The sequence below is a fragment of the Galleria mellonella genome, unplaced genomic scaffold, assembly GCF_026898425.1.
Source record: "Galleria mellonella isolate WM207_F2 unplaced genomic scaffold, CSIRO_AGI_GalMel_v1 utg173, whole genome shotgun sequence".
Lineage (NCBI taxonomy): Eukaryota > Metazoa > Arthropoda > Insecta > Lepidoptera > Pyralidae > Galleria > Galleria mellonella.
In genome coordinates, this window is record NW_026442016.1 from 1186394 (window position 1) to 1208053 (window position 21660).

The 21660-nt window shown below is 39.8% G+C and overlaps 1 protein-coding gene across 1 annotated transcript in view; it reads right to left on the reverse strand.

Moving 5' to 3' along the window:
- Positions 1–369: 369 nt before the first annotated feature.
- Positions 370–21660, reverse strand: part of LOC113515648 (histone-lysine N-methyltransferase 2C-like) — a 56131-nt gene continuing 34840 nt past the window's right edge. Inside the window, 17 exon segments of the mRNA XM_052893344.1 lie at positions 370–2971; positions 3646–3828; positions 4303–4432; positions 5185–5563; positions 6135–6273; positions 6781–6936; positions 8062–8280; positions 8665–14229; positions 14424–14477; positions 14479–14730; positions 15499–15599; positions 15948–16041; positions 16125–16184; positions 16350–17417; positions 17497–17655; positions 17841–18221; positions 20192–20251. Of these exon segments, the coding sequence (XP_052749304.1) occupies positions 2879–2971; positions 3646–3828; positions 4303–4432; positions 5185–5563; positions 6135–6273; positions 6781–6936; positions 8062–8280; positions 8665–14229; positions 14424–14477; positions 14479–14730; positions 15499–15599; positions 15948–16041; positions 16125–16184; positions 16350–17417; positions 17497–17655; positions 17841–18221; positions 20192–20251 (9093 nt within the window). The 3' untranslated portion in view covers positions 370–2878.

Sequence of the window (21660 nt, forward strand, 5' to 3'; positions counted from 1 at the left end):
CACACACGTGTAATTTCTGTGCTTTATTATTTTTTCATTTTCATTGTACCTACTGTAATTTGTATTCTTTGGAGGAGCATGATCTTCTGAAAGAGATGTACTAACTCAATAAAAGGTCACATTAACCTTGTAACCATTAAATTGCAAAATCACTCTTGGATATCATTGAATTGTTAATTTGTAAATTTATGGGAAACTATTTGACCCACTGCGCTTGCTTGTGTTCGTATAGGGCCTAGGGATACCAAACTAATAAACATTGTTTATTCAAATTCAAATAATAACGCATAAAAAATAGTTTGTTTTAATATATTCGCTTCACAGTTGGTTGATACTCTTATATAAAAAGGTATAAAATGAAACAATGCATACTAATTAAAATTTTAATGATAGGAAAATAATGCAATAAAAATACTAATGTATAGAATATCTCTAAAGTAATAATTTTACAAATAACACCATTTCAAAATTCTCTTTTGTGAAAATAATTGAGTCAACATTAGTGCAATGGGAATGCTTTAATAAATAAATTGATTGAAGACAATGATATACTTCAGTTATAAACAATACATTAAAACATACGTACACCGCTCGATCACGATTCCTAATAACTCTGCATGTGGTTTATTTACATTTTACTCAGCAAAATATGATATTGCACATTAACACTTAAAAATAAATTGCATGAATTCATAACATTGGTAGATGGCAACCTGCGTTAATATAAAAAAAAAATCCTTGTGCTATCAATATTACACAACTCTTCAATACTACGCACGGTACACACGGCATCGACTATGGCCGCGGGACTCATTCATTTTGTTTGTATTATCATAAATGCCAATGATTTAATTACTGCTAATATTCATGTCCAAAACGACAATAACGCATTAGAGCCAACAGTAAAGGGAGATCAATAGAAAAGCAAAAATACAGTGTTAACTGGTCAAGCCACAATCGATCGACGCGCCATCTGTTTGCGGAGGAGGTCGCGGGGCGGCGAATGCGGCAGCCCGCCGGTGGCAGACACGTCATCCAGCACCATAATGAGCGCACGCGCATTTTTGTTTTTAATTAGCGTAGCGCTTTATTCATTGTCGAGCTAAACCCTAATTTATATGTCTAGTAATTATACCGGTTTTACGAAATTACAGGCATACTCTAAACACAACTTTTAATAAAATAGGGATAAATGGAAAGCTACAAATAATGATGCAAATTGATAAACCAACTTTGACGTCGCCGCCCTTTATACAAGTCGCTGCCGTGTGTACCGTGCTTACAATTTTCCTACATTCACATGTCACGCTTAGTTTTTTTTTTTGTAAATTCTTCTAATACGGCCGCTGCGTGCACCAATACCGATATGCGTGCACCAAACCATTTAGGTACATTACATTTTCCATATAAATAAGTCTTACTAATCGTAGGTCTACAATGGCCACTACATAATGTAAGTTCACGCGACTTTATGTGAGGTAATATCACATTTGGGACTATTTGTTAGTTTTATTTAATAAATTACACTACCTACAATTCGCTTACGATTCCATACTTTGTATCCTAATATATATATATAAACCCAAAATATATGTTATCATTGAAATATGTATATTAGGTTGCAATAATAATTTAAATTTGTGAGCCGTAACGTACATTATAATTGTGTAGTAGGTTCCTATTGGAAAGCGACAGAATATTTGGAAGAGGAGAGTTCCTAGACTATACTTAGTTTCCTTAACGCAGATAGATTGACAGATAGATAGATACTCTTTATTGTTTCCTCCAAAAGATTACAACAGTAAACTTATTATAGATATAAACAATTACAAGAAATGCTCACAATGAGAAAACAATGGGCAACCTTATCGCTAAAAGCGATTTCTTCCAGGCAACCTTTGGAGAGGAGTAATTATAAACGTAAATTGATAAATTAAAGAAATTTATATCATATTATTATCAAATATTTTCCATTTGTTAAAATGACATCAGATACATAAAAACAGTCAAGTTTAATATATATAGCCTAATTATTGAACTAAACTTTATTATATATATATTTAAACTTTCTGCTAGGGAACAGTATATTAGTGGCCAGTATGGAATCGTACGTCATAACTACCTATACACTATCATACATTCACGTTCGTCGACCGAAGGCGCGCTGTGGTGTTCCGTAGATCTAACCTACGCTATTTGTAATACACACATACAAAACGGATCAGGCACAACGTGGCATCATGTACTGTTTACATCTCTAGTGCTACGCTTACTAAATGCAAACTCATCTATTTGGTAACTTAACCTAATATTTCATCAGTGTTGAGATTTTTGATTGTTATAGTCACACTAATATCGATCGAATACGAATTCGGATAACAATAATTTAGAATAGTCAATTATTATAATTTACACAAAATCAGAAACATTGAACAGTAAACAAAATAGTCCAGAACATCGTTAATACATAAAAAAAATAAACTAATACCTAAATAGTTGTTTCAGAAACATTCACATCTAAAACATTAAAATCGAATAACAACAATGATTTATATAATTCAATATTATTTACAAAATGTTTCATCTATTATATTAAATTACGCTTACTAAATAGAAATAGTTTATGGGAATCGTCAGTAAAACTTTGATATTGTCTTATTGATAGATAAATCACGCGTCGCTTAAGGAAGTGGTAATATGTTACGTTCATCTAAAATATTAATTTGCTTATGTTACTGAAGATCACTTTGGTACATAAAACTAGGTATCATAGCCTTTCCTCCACTATATTCGACCAGGCAACAATCGTATTTTGTTCACGAGAGATAGTCCTCGGCTGGGTAGAATCATAAAACTGGTTCGTGTCCTGTTCGCCGGATTAGTTCATCCATTTGCGGCAGTTGGGTGCGCCACACATACACATTATCTTGTGTGCGTCGTCTTCTATGTCGAATTTATAGTCATAAGCCAACTGGAATTATAATAGTGATATGTTAAAATATTAATATTATAAATGTAATTCTAAAGGGATATTTTTTTTTGTTAAAAAATCAACATTAATATTTGTGATTTTAACGTCATCACTAAGACAGTATAATTTACACCTCTGGCGATGCAGCGGTTTATATTGCTTCATCGTACTGGGTCACCAATTCGATATCCGTACAATACAAATATTTAGTCGCCAAATACTCATAGTTTTATTAATTTGCGAGTACATATGGGTATGTTCATGATTATTTATTATAATTCCATTACTACGTCCACATACATTAGGGTAAAAAAGTACCCTATGTTTAGGGGACATGGTTCACCTATATACCAAATTTTATTCAAATCTGTTCATAATTCAAACAATTTTGTAAAAAACAAACTTCTATTAATATTTTTGCTAGGTTTAGACGGCTGTGTAATCCGCGGTACTTAACACAGGTATAATATAATATACTTAATATAGAATATCTATTCGGATGGGCGCATATTTTTCTTAGAACATAAATTACCTACTTGGGTACCGATACTCAATTTCCTGGGGGGATTAAGCTCTCAATAATTGAGAGAGTTGGGGGGACTAATAATATTGATGGGAATTTTTCTAATATTATCTAATGAAATATGTAAGTGAGCAGTGAAGGCAGTGCGCACCTCCTCGCCGCGCGCGATACGGCGCTTGGCGAAGATGATGATGCGCAGGTTGCGGTCGACCTCGACGGTCTCGGCCTGGCAGTTGGGCTGGCACGAGTGGTTGATGTAGCGCGCCAGCCCGCCGCTCAGCGTCGCGTCCACCACGCGCCGCTCGTCCAGCCGGAACATGTAGATGCCGCGGTTCTGTCACACGCACACACACAAACACACACTCTCACTTCGGTTTATTACATGTATTCTAAGTATTATAAAATAATATTTAAAAATATAACGAACAAGACTGTACAAAAAACCAGTATCTATTTTTATTTCTGTACAAATAAACTATTAAATCACATTAAAAACCAAGACACAATATAAATATCTTTTTTCTCTTCTATGTAATATTTTTGTATTAAGTAGAAATAATTCAATTTGATATTTCCACATATTATGATTGCTATATAACCAATACTGTGTACACCTTTAACTCATATACATATGCTACCATGTTTGTATTAAATGCTGTATTCAAACAAATTATATGTAATACTGTCGATGTACCTATAAATAAATATGGAAAAGCAAACTGAAGATTCACATGATGACTCTACTACAGGATAGTGGTGACGTAACGTCATATTTACGACTAACATATATACGTATACAAAAGCTCACCTTAGCTTCATATTTCTTTTCACGTATCTCTGACAACTCGGAGCGTATAATCTCCCCGATGTACTCGATAACCATGGTATGTTTTTCAATGTCACGTGCCGCGTATAACCCTAAACCTTGTATTTTGGACCTGCAATCATATAGTATACATATTTGTTAATTTATTTCTTCAGACTTTAGTCGTTAACTATCCACTGCTGAACATAAGTCTTCTCCATAAGAGAGGTTTTGCCAGTAATTGTCACACTTAGCAAGCCTTAAAACATCTCTACAAGCCTAAGCTTTAAGAAATGTTTTAAGAGGAGTGCTGCTGCCCCATCCCTCTACAATTAAGTTCCTTTAATCGCTTCTTACGACACCCACAGAAAAGAAGGAAGAACACACAAAAAAGAACAGGCTACTATGTCAGGACCACATGGCCATTTGTTAACTATTAATATAATCTTGCGCTTGTAAGGAAAAATATTTATTTCTTATTATAAAATTCAATATTCTATGTCCCTATGTCAATACAGATCGTGCAAATAGTTTCAATTACAGACAATAAAATAAAGGTTGCGTAATAGATATTATGTACGTAAAATCAATACTATACAGGTCATGATGAAGTTTTGATCGATTTTAAATTGTCACACAAATATAGAATTCTTTATTGTTTCCTCCAAAATATTATAATAATAAACTTATTAAAGATACAATTAATTACGAAAAATAATCACAACGAGAAAACAATGGACGACCTTATCGCGAAACGCGATCTCTTCCAGGAAACCTTTGGATGGAAGGAGTAATTATAAACAATTTGGTCACATATTCCAAACAATAACAAACGTTACCGACCGGATAATCGGCAGAGAGGTATAAAGGAGGCAGAGAGGGTACCTGGCGAGGTAGACATTATTGCGCCACTCGGACTTCATCTTCTTGTACTGGCTGCTCTTGGTGTGCACGAACTGCTTGGTGTAGGGGCAGGCGCTGGTGGAGCCGGAGGGCGCGTGGTCGGGCCCGGGCGAGGGCAGCGCGGGCACGTGGCCGGCGTGCGCGGCGTGGGCGGCGTGGGTGGCGTGGGTGGCGTGGGCGGCGTGGGCGGCGTGGGCGGCGGCGGGCGTGGACGGCAGCAGCGAGCGCGCGGGCCGCCGCCGCCAGGCGCTGACGGGCCGCGCCTCGCAGCGCGCGCAGCCCGACGGGTTCACTGCGAGCCCGCCCTCGAGCAACGCCGACCGCCCGAACTTGAACCGGTAGTCTGTCAGCGTCTCGATGCCTGCAACGTGCCACCACCAGTCAGCCTCGGCCTCTCAGTGTCTCGTGCTGTGTACTACTGAGTAGTACCGAATCGATTTCTAAATTATATTTCGAGAATTACATAAATGATCGAAATAACATAATCATCGTTTGCCTATCCATATCCCAATTATATAAATTTTTAAATCGCCGTCATATATTTTATCCATATTAACCAAAGTTTTAGCTTATAGTCATACAACCGGACACCTGTTTAACGTCAACTCTTCTTGAGAATGAATCCAAATAATAACAACTTTGTAAATAAAAATAATACTAACCAACGAACTTAGTGATGTGCTACGAATTCAATCGCGAGAAATGACTCACTTCGCACCAGCTACCATATTTTATGGCATAACTTACGAGGTATTTTATGTTGTTATATTACAATATAAGGACAGGAAATCATCTCCCAGACACTCTTGGTTTCTTACGTCATCATTTACACAGAACTAAACTGTATATACTTTATCTTTCAAAAAAAAATTTGTTTTTATTTATTAAATTACTTTCCCAATTACTACACTAATTCTATTTAACCTTCTTACCAGGCAAACTCTCCAGTACTCTCACAACAGCAGGTTCCGTGAGACCAAAAAGATCTTCCCCAGTTACGTAATTTGGCCATAACTTGAGAACACCGTCCTCTCCACGTCCCTCTCGAAGTGCTGCGACCGCGTCTAAAATCTGAAAGAGTTACGTCATTGCCTAAGTCTATTGAACACTAAACGCGGTCAATTTCATTATAGTTCAATTTTCTGACAGGAAAGTCTTAATAAAAATGTATTATAATAGTTTTATTATTAAAAGAATTTATTCGTAAAATTCTTAAGTTTCTTTTGGCAGGTCTACGACAATCATGACATGATTCATGTATGAAGAAATAAATTTCACTAAAGACAATAATAGACAGGAACCTGTGAAATTTGTGTCTTGAAATGATACATTTGCTGACGGGGTTCACAACGTAAGTAGGCTAGTAATTGAAATTGTTTATACAATGAAATATATTGCATGACACTAGTTTCACTAAAAATCATCATTTAAAACAAACACATGCTGATGCGTGTGTTAGTTTGGGTGATCACGTCACGGATCGTCCACAACGTGGCACTAGGCCACTGTGTGGACAATCCGTCGGCGCGTTCTGGTTTTGCATAATGTTGGTGTAAAGAGTCATAGTGATTGATATACCTGCGCCCAGGCGGCGCGCGGCGTGGCGGCGGCGGCGTCGGCGCGCGGCTCGTCCTGCGCGCGCACGTGGAAGCGCGGCCGCCCCGCCTCCTCCGAGATCCAGCACACGTACCGGCAGCGGCTGTTGGCGCGCGAGCTCGACCAGTAGAACCGCACCTGCGCGGGGGTACGGATTGTTAGTGATGGGCTCTCTCTAACTCACCCAATTCCAACAATATATCCTCGATCTCCACGTGGTTTTCCTGGAAACCGTTGTGGTTAATTCTAGTGAATTTCGTCACGATGGGCTAACTGACTTGCTTTCATCGTCACCTATCATCCCTCACTGGTGCCCTGCCAGCGTATACCGATAGCGCAGGCAGGGTGGGGTTATCATTTGATTTTCACCCATTAAAAAATCACACCTGCGCACCACACAATGACTCTCCTTTCACGACACAGCATGCGTACGCGCACGCTATCACACGCACATGCACGTGCTATGTGGAGATTACTATGTCCAGGGGAATAAAATACCCCGCTATACTCGAATCATAATATCATTTACTTTGAATAACTAGCCAATATAAATTGTACTAGTCCGTTAATATTACTCCCTCAGCGCGAGAAATCTCTAAATTCGGCAGGTATGGACACAGTAGTTTCCACATAGAATGTGCGAGTTGAAAAAACCAATATAGACATAGATATTGATATTTTGTTTCTGACAAAATAATGAATTCAGACTAGACACTGTTAATAGAAAAATTACATTTGAATTTGATAGATAAATGTCATATTAAAATGTCATATAGGAAAATGTCAATGCTGACATATAAATTAAATTTCTAGTAGATTTAATTCAAAATTATTAATATTATTAAAATTATAAATTAACCCCCTTTTTATATTTATATTATTATTTATATATAACGTTCAAACTTCTCATAAACATACTGAAATAAAGCTAGCTAGCAATTTAAGTGTTTTGTTCTTTTCTTATACACTAATTTCTCAATTTGAAAGACAGTTTTGTTAAAACACTGTAATAGTTAAAATAGATTTATAGGACGTTTTAATTGTTTTTAATAAGAGGATTAGTTTAAGATGGTCCATAAAACGGTAATTTCACAAAACTTTTAAATTTTAATATTAGGTTAAGGGAGAGGTTGAGAAAACTGGTGAAAAAACCTCAAAATCAACCATACTAACTATAAACACTTTCAATTCATTTTTAATATTGCGAAAAAACGTTTAAAATCGTAAACAATAAAAAAAAACGTATACAGCATATATACTCACAATTTTATACCCAATAGGGTATATATAATTAGGCGTGTGGAATGCAGCTAACTGGTGCGGCAACAGGTGTCCTGGGCTGAGGAAGATGAGCCCTCCCACGCGGATCAGGTGGTTGGTGTCAGAGTGCAGCATCACGGACGCCACCTGCCGCTGCTCGTCGCGCGACACGTACACGCGACGTTGCACGCTCAGCGTCGTCAGCTCGTTATCTTTCTCGTTCTACAATAAATAGAAATATATATATTGCTTTGCAAAAGCGTGGAGTTTTATAAATATTCATATTATATGTATGGCATGTTTAAATATTTATTTTGCTTCGCAACAAACTATTTTTTTATCTGCCAAGAAAAACGTCAGCTTTGCCACAAAATTAAAATGAGATCAATACCAGAGTAAACATAACATTTAGATATTTTTTTAGAAGGGTTGTATTAGTGTGGAACTTTTTCGATAAACATACATTTTAAATAAATACATTCAGATATTGTAGCGAAAGTTGGAACACGGATGAACCATTGATTAATATGCGTATTACTTTAGCCTAATTGTACGTCAATTGTAGCGAAGTGTAATTAATATAATAATAAATATAATTCAACTCACCTTAGGAGCATGCGATGCACAGAAAGAAGTTTTGTTCTTGTAAAAAACGCAGTTATCCTTCACCGCGCATCCGAGATGGTAAATACTGCTGCATCGCACCTTGAAGCACCGGACGGTAGCCCCTAGCCTCTTGCAAACGACGCACGTCGCGCTTGACCCGTTGGCGAGAGCGGTCTCAACGTTCATCAACGCACCGCTTACTGTTTCGTAAACGTCATTAGACCAAAGTGCGCAATTAAGATGAACCCATCTGTCCACATCACAATTCAACAGTCTCGAGACTCCATCAGCGACACCGTCTCCTTGAATGCCACATAATTCACACCGTCGCGTGTCCTCATTTGTTACAGGCATTATAGCTACTCCAGTTCGGAATACTAATTCGGTCAGCTCTCTGTCTGTGGGCCGTTTGTACTTTGCCGGTGGACCGATACAACCTGGTGACCACGCCTTGTATCTCACTCCTCTGTACTTTTCTCTTTCGATGCCTTGGTTACTTTTCTCGTCCGGTTCTACACTTTTCAAATCTTCATCTAGAGCGGATACGTCATCACCAACTTCTTTCATTAATTCATCGTTGTCCAATGAATCAATAAATGACAAGTCCATTTTCTCATCCTTTATATCTGGTTTGATATCAAGATCATCCGTCTCCATGCTCTCAGTAGAAGCAGTATCGAAGTCATCACGATCTTTCGATAAATTAGTTTCGATGTCAGATTTATTATCTTCTTTAATAGTGGCCTTCGACTTTCCGTCAAGAATGATATTAGTCGGTCTCCAAGCAAACCTCTCATAACACTGAGTGCTACAAAAGAATAGTTCTGAATCACTGTCACACAGAATTTCTCCCGCGTTACCTTTATTGGCAGAAAGTAGAGGAAATTCTGAAGCCTTAGCTCTTACCACCGAGTCTAATATAACTACATCACAATGTCTACAAAATTTAGCTGCCCCATTAAGTATACTCTGGATATCAATTGGTGTACCTTCTTTACCATCTTTACCTTTTGATCTGTAAAGTCCTAGTTTATGTGAAGGTGGTGTTGCAGTTCTTTCGATAATTTGATATGACGTAGGTGGTGGTATATGCAATATACCAGCAAGTTCTTTCAGTACGCCCAGAATATCTTCGGCAGCACCGGAAGTTAACGTTAATGTAACAGTAACATTTTCATTACTTTCTGTACTGCCAGGAGAGTCGACCATTTTTGTTTTAACTAAAGAATCGCTATCAAGACCCTTAAGAGGCTTTTGCACTTCATCCTCGTCTTTTAAGTGATACAGTGATACTGGTTTTATCCTGATCGGCACAGGTGCAATGATAGGAATAATTGGTGATATTCGACCTGACGCAGAATCGCTGTCTTCATCTTCCTCGTCATCGTCAATGAGTTTGAGACCAGGGAACCTGTTTGCTGGTTCGATATCCATACATTCGGGACTAGAGCAACTGACGATGGTGTCTGGTGTATCAGTATCACGCTCTTTGCAGATAAAGTCCAACTTTTTATCTTCTGGATCATCATCAAACATAATAGGCTGGAACTCTTGATCATAAAAGCCTCTCTGAGTAGATGTCGCTGGTTTCTCTGGTAGTGGTTCTTCATCGCCAAATGGTTTTGTATTGTAGTAATCTGCTACATTTGGTATCTTCGCATTACCAAATTCTCCAGTCAAATCTCCTTTTAAAATATCGTAATCTTTATTCTTCAGTTTCGTCAAGTCACCAGAACCAAATAAAGGGCACACTGAGAAATTAGTTGTTAATGAGGGTTCTTGAATTTGCATTGGTGGCAACAGACGTAGTTGAGTCATTAAACTATCAATAAAGGTATCATAATCTTCCTCATATCGAGAACCCTTACGTGGTTTCTTTTTTGCATTAGCTGCATTTAAATTGTTTTCTGCTGCAGCTTTCATATTCATTTGCATTTGTTTCCTTTTCTTTTGTTGATATTCTCGTCTTTTCCGTTTTTTAGCTTCAGATGGCGTTTCAGGAGCATTAGTCTCCAAAGCAGGATCCATAGTAACACTCTCTGGGAATTCTTCTTTCATTGGTTGATCCATTTTCCCTTGATCTGAAGCTGTAGAAACACCTGATGTAGCCGATTGTTGAGAACTTTCGTCGATTAGTTCTTTTTTAACATCCATCGGTGTAAAAGGCCTATGTACAGGACTCTGTAGTGGTGGAGCAATTTCTTTTTTAATTGCCTGTTGAAGCTGTTGATTTTCTATGCTCATTGGATACATTGGCATCGATTTCATAGTTGGCGAACTTTCTGGTAACGGCGTAGTTTCTTCTTTAGTCATTATTTTCATAGGAGGTTTACGGATATCCATCAATGACTGCGTAGACGTTTGTATCAAAGGCGATATAGAGGAAGTAGGTACGGACGTTTGTATTGATCGAGGAGTAAACGGCGAATTGGCTGTTGTTATATGACGAGGAGAGTTCTTAGGTAATTCGACTTCTTGTGAAAGAGCTAATGTAGGAGGAGGGATAGAAGGCCTGGCCAACTGTGCTTCTAATGATGGTATCGTGCCCAATGCTGGAGCCGTGCGATGAATTGTCATTGTACGTTGCGGTACCACATTTGCTGCTGTTGTCGTGGTCTGTAACAGTTGCTTCAATAAAACATTTTGTGATTCTTCATTTCTTTGGATTGCAGTACTCTGTGCAACAACTTTATTTCCTGTAACATCTGTAGATGCAGTAGAAGTATTTGGTTCATCTGTCTCCATTGGTTCTGATTTAACTACCACAGATTCTACGCTATGTCTCTTTGTGGGCTGTATATGACCTACAATGAGATCAGTCTTTGGTTCATCTGTCGACTTCGATCTTTTCAATGGCGATGTCAATTGAGTATGTAATTTAGATGTTGGCATAAAATTAATAGTAGCAGGTGGCTTTGTTTGCATAGGACTCATTCCAGTACTGACAATACTATGAGTTCTAACTGTGACATTAGGTGCAGGTTCTTTGTTACCTATTAAGGGTCGAGATGTCATTACTAGAGCCGGCGGCTGGCTTGAGCTGATACTTTGTTGATTAAATGATATATTACTCGTATTAATCTGTCTCGTCGGTTGTAATAACGTGTGGCCCAATATACTAGTAGGCAAAGATTGGTTTTTAGGAAAAGTATTGACACTTGTCGTAATACTTGTAATATTCTGATGTATTATAGACGCGGGAGTACTGCTATGAATTTTCGATAAAGCTGGCATTTGTATTATCTGTGAAGCAACAGAAGTTGGATTGGAGTCTTCAGTAGAGACAAAAGTTTGGTTTGTTATTAAAGGCGACTGAGCAGGCGATTTCATTAGAGGGTTTTGCATGCTAACTGGCGAGTTAATAGGAGACACTGTCGGTGATTTCCTCATTTGACCTAAGTTTGACAATGTATTAATACGAGACCCGATCATTTGGGCGACACTCAATGGAATATTGTTATCTGAACTCGTCAGAGATGTGGCAGGTTTCTCAATTCTTTGCACTGGCGACGGTCTCGATGCTGCCACTTCTACTTTTGATGACGGTAACAGATTCTCAAAATTAACTTGAGTTGGTGTAGTAGCATCATTCTTTCTTATTACTGGAGGGCCAGCTTGATTTTCTACCTTTGAGGCGTTAGTGTTTATAGAAGACATGATAGTTCGCAACTGTTGTGATACATTCGCCATATTAGACGTTAACTCAGATGGTTGTGATAATGGAGACAGCTGGGGCACAGTTGCTGACTGCAAATTTAGTCTGTCAGGTTCTCTTTTAGGGAAAGTTATCTGCTCTTGACTATCTTTCGTATCAACTTTTGTTGGTGTATTTGTGTTAAGATTTTGAACATTTGCATTTGCACTTTTTGGATTTGGTTGCTTAATACCATATGTTTTAGGCTCATCAGTTATATTTTCCAGCATGCAAAGCATATCTTCAAATGTTTCCACATTCTTAGAATTACCCTCCACAGCTTCAGAATGCTCTTGCATTGTAATATCATTTAAATACCTTTCCTGTGATGGTGTAGGTGATGGTATAGAAATTTGTACAGACTCTTGAGCCATATCCGATGTGATTTGCATATTTGAGTCTATCACCATTTCTTTAGTTTGGTTAGCAATTGCCTTAATAGTTTTTACCACCCCTTCTTCTGATTTATTTTCTATCGATTGTGTACTCTGCTGACTTGTGGATTCTGAAATAGACTTATTATAAGATAGTAACAAATTACTTGGAATATTATCCTCTGGTTTATCTTCATCGTCTCCCTCCATTATATTATCTGGAATCTTTTCAGGTACTGGATCTGGACTTTTAATATCTGCCTTTCCTAATAATAATGGTGTGCGATCAGTGATACATAAAGTATGTGGTAACTCGGTCTGCTGACTGATCTCAGTTTCAATATCAATGTTGTCCTTATTTGATTCCTTAATTATAGGTGAGGGCCTCTGATCATGAGACGAGCTCTGAGGTGTGATAGATGTAAAATGCTGTGTAGTCAGACTTATTGAACTTGGCAAGTCTTTCTCTGAATTATTTTCAGATGTGACTGTACTATCAGGTGAAGCGGCTTCGTCTTGGAATATCTTCGCGGGAAGTGTGGCATCGTGCGTGACAGATAGACTAGAAAGCTTCGTATTAGAAAGAGATGACAAACCCATCGGTTTCTCAATAGTCTTAACAATTTTCTGTTTAACTTGATGTTGTGTCAAAATAGAAACTGGTACTCGAGATGTGCCTGCTACTGTATTTGATGTAGCTAAAGTAATTACTGGATTAATATTTGCCACTTTGGGTACATTAGATGATATCACACTTATAACCGAGCTGGTCGACTTCGAAAGCGATGGAGTCGAAGACAAATTTATAGCTAGAGGAGGATTGCTTATATTGAGGGGAACCTTTTTTATTTGAGTCTTGGTGACGCCGCTCGTATTTACACTTGCTATCGGAACGGTGAGATTTTTCAAGACCGGCACCGATATGGTCTGATTCGCTATAGATACAGAAGCGACGGTTGCCTGAGAGACTTCGTTCAGTATCTTGGCATTGGAATGTGGGGACAACACCGTCGCACTGAGGACCGGCAGTCGCGGCAGCGTCGAGCTAGAAGACGGGTTCACTATCTTGTACTGTTGCTTGCCAGTAGATAAACTGATTACGGCCACAGTCTTGGTAGCGGTCTCCGTTCGTGTCGAAGTAGGCGGCTGCCCTTCCTCTTCGGCTTCATCCTCTGGTTTACCACTGTCAATGAGTTCCTCAAAGTCTTCCTCGGTCGCGATTCGCTCCTCGGGCGAGATCGTGCCGGGCTCCACGAGAACAATGTCGTCGTCGTCCAGGTGCTCGACCAGCTCCTCGACGTCGTCGTCGTCGTCATCGTCGTGGTCGGAGCCGTGAGCGGAGTCGGCTGCTCCACTATACTCGACGGTGTCGGACGCGTACAGGACATACTTGCGACGATCAGTTTCGGTAATTTCCTCCGAACGATCTTCGGTGGGAGCTGGCGTCTTGCCCGCAAAGCGCGGTCGGGGCGGAGTGCGTCGTTTCAATATCGACACCTTTTTTAAAATCAGAAAGAAAAAATATAATTAATAAATAAATATTTCTAGTTAACCTATATAAATATAATGCTATTTCGACTGGTACTTTGCCAGCTGGCCAGATTTGTGAAAATATATGAATTTAGGACGAGGTTCATCTAGCCAGTTAGTCGTTAATAATTGAATTTAAAAAGTTACAATAGTGAGCCCACCTTGTTGATGTGCGGCGGGCGGCGGCGGTCGTCGTCGCGCGGCGGCCACACAGGGCGCGCCGCCGCGCAGGCCGGGCTTGTAGTAGCGGTAGCCGGGTGGGATGGGCGCGGCGTGGTGCGCGAGGTGGCCGCCGCCGCCGCCGCCGCCGCCGCCGCCGCCGCCGCCGTCGTGCGCGGGCGCGGGTGAGGCGGCGGGCGAGGCGGAGGGCGTGGGCGTGCGAGCCACGTGCGGCGAGCGACTCAGCGACGGCGACGCGGGCGCGCCGCCCATCGGGCTGTACTGCTGCCGCTGCAGCATCTGCTGCCTCTGCCGAATCCAAATGTGTGTTACCGATTACCCGTTTTTAATTTCCCAAAATCATTTCATTGAAGCCCGACAATCCGACACATACGAATGGGTTATTATACTATTATTAACATTTAACGTCTACCCAATATAAAAAAACGTGTAATCTGTGTACCATTTAAATCTTTCGATTATAAAGTCTGTTGAAAGAAGTAAAACCTATTTATATCCAATCACCTTATGATGATGGTGTTGAAATACAATGTGTCACCACTCTTTATCTTAAGATAAACGTAAGAAATAACTACAAGGACAAACGATAATATGCCAAAGAAGAAAATTTCGAAATTAAAGCTCCATACCAAGCCTATATGTCAGCGTGGTAATCATATCTCTCGTAACCAAAGGGTCTACCATGAAATAAAATTCCGCATTTCTGGACTCAATTTCGTGTTTGCGTAACCTAAATCGGCACCGTAAGGCTCCATGCCTTACATTTCGTCCGTTATAAATCCTACCTACTATAAGAGTCCAAAAGAACGATATTTTTATTATTTTTAAACAGTACGTACTATACAAATTTAATATCAAATTTGTGTTTTGTTGAACCCCGAAATTTCGGAAAATATTTCATGGTAGACTTTTAGAAGCGTAATTATTATCGGTCGTTATAGATATGTATCAAATAAGCACAACACTCCAAGTGTTTAATACACGTATAATACTAATAATACTATGAGTATTGATGTACTTTCGAGAAGGACAACACATTCTCACTATGACACTTACAGCCATCTCGTTCGCTGGGTTTCCGGGCGACGGCAACGGTTGCGGGCTGCCTAGAGGTGATGTTTGTTGACGGCTACCGAACGGTACGCCCACTCGCATACCTATCAAGGCAAAAATTACATGTTATCACATATAATACATTTCAATTCAATAAATAACATAGATTGTGTAAAAATAACAAAGCCATGTGTGCCCCGACATAGAATGGGCCACCCCTTCCTTTACCGTGAGTGTCGTAAGAATCGACTAAAGGAGGACGAGGGATGAGTAGCAGCGTCCCTCTTAAAACATCTCTAAAAGCCTAACTGCGGTTGCCAACCTGCCTGCCAAGCGTGGCAACTACTGAGAAAACTAGGGGAGTTATGGGGAAGGCTTATGTCCAGTAGTGGATAGTAAACGGCTAAAATAATAACATAGAATGTATTGTTACCGTCGTTAACATTTATTACCTTGTTGGTGATGTTGTTGTTGCCTAGCAAATCGAGTGGGTAAAGGTGAACAACCCGGCGCGGGTCGCGAGAACCTTCCCGTTGTATAGTCAGCCTACAAAAATAAGACAAATGTCAAAATTACATCCATCATGGACACAAAAAATTAATTCATACATTAATTGAAAAACTATTTACATTTTGTAGTTGTGGAGAATGCGACGCGACAGGGCTTTGGATTTGTGACTGCTGGTAAATCTGAAATATAAATAATGTTACAGGTTATTTAAAATAAACATATACTTTAAAAAGAAACATGTTTCATTTTGGGCCACGTTATTATACTGTATCTTAAAAAATTAAGAAAAATTATCGGAAAAATACAAATAAATTAATTTATTCAATACTATTAGTGACACTAACCTGAGGGCTACGACTAGGTGTAGGTAATTGAGGACTAGTTCTTTGAGCTTGCAATTGTTGGAGAAAATGTTGCGGCGACATCGACGTCTGCATTGGTGACTGTTGCGTGTGCATAGGCGACTGCTGCAAATGCAGCGGCGACTGCTGCGAATGCATCGGACTCTGCTGCGGATGCATCGGGGAATGTTGCGGCTGGATCTGACTCTGTTGCTGATGGAGAGGCGACTGTTGATGCATCGGACTCTGCTGTGGATGCAACGGTGACTGCTGCGGATGCATCGGTGATTGTTGTGGGTGCATCGGCGACTGTTGCGGATGCATTGGCGATTGCTGTGGCAAAGTGGTCTGCTGCACGTGCATCGGCGACTGTTGCGAGTGCAACGGAGACTGCTGCGTATGTAGAGGAGACTGAGTCGAAGAGTGTAACGGAGATTGGGATGTGTGGTGGAGCGGAGACTGCTGGGAATGTAACGGCGACTGCATCGGTGAGGTCATGTGATGCAGCGGCGACTGGGGAGCGAGTGGATGCAACGGTGATTGAGAGTGAGGCGACTGGACGTGAAGCGGCGACATGGCGGGCCGGGCGCCGGCCGGCCGGGCCTGGCCGGGCTGCATGCCGGCCCTCGCGCCGCCCAGCTGTTGCTGCCCGAACTGCACCATCCCGCCCACGGGCTGCTGTCTCTCCTGCACTCCAGCCAGCTGCCTCACTAGCTGCTGCTGAGGCGGTCCGGTCTGTTCTATCACTAGAGTACGACCTCCTTGTAGTATTCGCCCTTGGGCGTTTAGCGGCGACGTTACTAGGCCAATCCTCTGCTGAGTCATCGGTTGACCGTCGGCACCCAGTACTGTCTGTTGGGTACGAATCAGTGTCTGCTGTTGCTGAATACTGGCATTCTGGAGCCCCAGTTGCATGGGCCGGTTAATAGTTTGCTGCTGCATCTGAGTCGCCTGACTGATAGTCTGGTTAGGCGAGAATAAAGTCTGATTCGATCCAATCTGTTGCTGTTGATTTATAGCTGTCTGTTGAGCCAGTTGAGGATTTTGTTGACGCTGCTTCGTCTCATATTCCTGCAAACGAACGTTAAATTAACGAGTCGTCCTACACTTTTTAGATTATGATTAAATAATAACTTTCTGTTTGACGAACCTGCATAAGCATGCCGTGCTGGCGGACCTGCTTGCGGGCGGCGTCCAGGTGCTTCTGGAGCGCCTGCTGCTCCGTCGACACCCGCTGCAGCTCAGCCGCGTCGGTCGGCAGGAGCTCGTTACCCGATTTTCTCAGCTGCCGTTGCTTACTGTTCAGCGACTGCAAGATCGAGAGCTCAGATGAAATCGCGTATTCCGAGGAGGCGTCGCGATGAGAGGCCGCGGCTCGAACAGGCCGCGCGTAGCGCCAGCACCTGCAAGAGGAAAGGACACCGTGCGGGCGGGAGGACGGCACCGCGCTACCACTACAAGCTCACGAACACGAAAGCGTCTACTGCGGCTCACCTTGCGCATCTTGCGGAGTTTCTGCACTTCGACCTCGTAGTAGGACTGCTGCGCGACGGCGTACGCGTTGAACTGCTTGAGCCAATGCTCGTAGGCGAGGCGCGCGTGGTGGTCTGCCTCGGTGAGGGCGCGGTCGGGTGGCGCGGGCGGCTGCGGCGGCGGCACGCCGGCGTAGAGCGGCACGGCGGGCGCGGCGGGCGGCGGCGCGGCCAGCGGCGCGGCGCCGGGGGCCGCGCCGCCCGCGGCCGCCAGCGCCGCCACGCCCGCGCCCGCGCCCATGCCCACGCCCACGCCCGCCCACTCGCCGCCCTCGCGCTCCTGTTCGCGCTTCTCTTGCTCCACAAGCTCCTCCAGAAGCAACGGTTGCTCCTGATTTACGTTCTGATGGTTAAATTTAGCCTTTTGACGTCGCCGCTCGAGCGACGTCGCGCGCCACCCTTGACTTTGGCGACTCGTATATTCGATTGCGAATATGGTGATCGTCGAAAAGGGCGCACTGAGCATTTTAGTATTTTAGTTACAATAACGAGCGGCTAATCTACGACCCCGTTCCCTTCGCCCCGTCTCATCTTTGACGAAACAATTATGGAGTAGGTAATGTAACATTTTCTTGGAGAAATTTTACTTTCTACGTCTGCGTCGAACGTAGACAAAGCGACTAAAATATAGATATATCGGCCTTAGCAGCCATTAAAAGTGAAGATAGTTTGTGCATTACAAGAAGTACTGTGTCTCAAATTATCGACTGCTTACTACGTTACACTTTAAAAATAGTAATTAATTAAAATAAAAAATAAGTGCAATGCTATTTGAAAGTTTCATATGATAGACAATAACTACAATAATGTGCTAAGAGTATAGTACAAGTGTATGTTGTCGTATATATTATATTAAAATATATTCAAATTTGTATTTATAATATTAATGTGTATTTAATATTTTACACACTAACTATTAATTTTAATGAATGTATCATTATATTTTGATTATAAATGCTTTTATCTGTGTCAATAAGTACTTACATAATTGATAGTAATTATTAAAATTATATCATTAACACTACTTTCCCCATAAAAGACAAGTAACCTATACTTAATCAACTTTGAGTTTTCTTCCTTAAATATATACATACAACAACATAGCTACAAATCAAGGATTGAAATATATATGTATTATATTAATATTTTATTGTCAACCTAACTATTCCTAATAATCCATAACCATGAAAGATGAATCCCCTCCACCGTCACAGTCAAGATGAGACAGGCGAGATGTCAACTTTAACTAAACGGCATGGAGTCCATATTTTATTAATTTATTATAGTTTAGTGCTTAACCTACACCTAGAGTTAGTGTTGTATTAGGAAGGATGCTGAAAAGGTCCAATGGTTAGTAATCGGGCATGCGTGCGACGAGCAAACAAGCAAAGTTAAAGACAAACAGACAAAAGTGGTCAGCGGTGACAAGGCGTATTATATTTCTTTACAGAGCTTCTTTCTAGGAGCCTAATAGTTCTCTATAAGGACGCGGAAAGGAAAGACTGCAGAGGTAGATAGGAGAAAGGGAGCAATAAGAGAGTTATTTTCGGTTTTTCTAAACATGTTTCATTAGAGGATACATAATCATTTGTCTTTAATAATAATAATTTTAAGCTTCATTATGTGCGATAAGAAATGAAACAACAAATAAAATTAAACAAATATTTGTTAAACATTTTATGTGATAAAATGTTTATTTATTTTTAATTAGTTTCATTAATACTTCTAATAGTTCATGATAAAGAACAATTACATTTCATTTCGACAGAATAAACTTGTACGCCCAGCTAATAGTAATATAATTATCTATCTGGAATGTACGCTGTTACATATATATGAAAAGCGAATCCAAAATAAATATTTTAATACTTTTCATGCCATTTTGCTTTGTTTTCTGGCAGGAATTATATAGACTTTAGTAATAGTGGCCAATTCATACTAATATATTTTGTATCCATACATTTAAAGTCGTGACATAAGTAAACAATTAAAAAAAAAGTTATATGCCAATAAACTACTTGGTATATATATTTTATTTTTCGGTCTTAACATGTGGAAATACTCTACAATAAATACCGTACCCATTTTCTATACAATTCCCATTAAGCCCATTAGAGCATTTTTTCATTAATAAGTAGAGTTTATCTAAATAAAACAAGAATAGTCTTGATGAGACTTCAATGGATTCATTGAAATTTGAAGTGCGAAAGGGAAGCTAGGGTGGTGGCGGCAAAGGTGCGGGTGGTAGTGTTGGTGGCGGTGGTAGTAGTGTTGGTACTACAGAGGTGGTGGAGGGGAGATGCGATGTCTGACCTGCAGCAGCAGCGGGCGGCGGTGTAGCCAGTCGCCCCACGCGTCCGCCGCGTCAAACGCCTGCCCGCGCCAACAACCATCAATCACCGACATGCAAACAACACGCCTGTACTCCACCGTCCACATTCAGCCTACTTACGCGTCCGCCGTCCGCCTCCCATACACACGAGCTCTCAAATACTTTTTTAGCAGTTTAACAAAATGTATGATCGACAAAGTACTTTTTTTCGTGACTTTTTTCTATTGAAACCAATTATTTAAAAATGTTTGTTTGTTATTATTATTTACAATTACACATCTATTATTCTAACCATTTATTAATTTAATGCACTGTATTATATATTTCAATTAAACTGCTTCTAAAATTTTTTACACAATATTTTAACTACAATTTATATAAGATATTTGAACAGAGACTCGTGTGAATTTTAAGCGGACGAAAGTGATACCCATGCAATATTAGTCTTCTAAGCTTGTAACGGATGAAACAAGCGTTCTGTTTAATTCTGATATGTATTTACATCCATACCGGACCTCCACCAACGCGTAGACAAATTAATATTGCTCTGGATATGATAACGCAAATAACTTCACATTGTCTGCGATGCGATCAAAAACTAAGCGAATTATGAACATCATTATGAAAAGTTCATATTTAGGGTCAATATTCATACAGCGGTATCAAACGTAATAACAAATAGCGACACTAAACTGTGAACCGAAGCTTTTACGGCATACACTTAAAGCTGTTGAATTCGTTTCGACGCGTATGTGGCGACGTTCGAAACAAGTTCACACAAAAAAAAAACACGTAGATTAAAAAAAATATTACTGCATGCACGACAATGTATCCAAAAATCCTCCAAGATGTACTTATAGTAATATAATGCGAATAAATTTTGTTCGACATATTAGTAAATATTATTAATTTGTAAGTCTTATTAAAATTTATGAGTAAAATAACTACATATTAGGATGTTTCGTTCGTAGATGTTAAGAATGTATGCGGCGGTCTTCAAGGCGATGCTAACGGTTTTTTTTTTTTTTTTTTAACAATAATGATTCATTCGTAATTTTATTCCTATATTAATATTAAAAATAAAACATTTAAAGAATAAGATATATTCTTATGAATACCTATAAGTTATTTTTTTTTATATTGCCAACAGAGGATAATCTGATTTATGTTAGCCAAATAAACCAATTTTGATGACATTTACAAAGCTAGATTAAAATATCATTATCAAACAAAAAATAAATGGAAATGAAAAGATGGATATTCAACTAACATTTAACTATTTAGTAATTGTGTTTCTAAAAAAGAACGTTTAAATACAGTTATAAACACAAAGGTATGACTACTTAGTTTGTCAAATAAATGATACATTTAAATAAACTGAATAAAGTGTCATTGAATATTGTAATGTATGGAGTAAGATTTATGTAGAATAATGTACATAAGCTTTGAT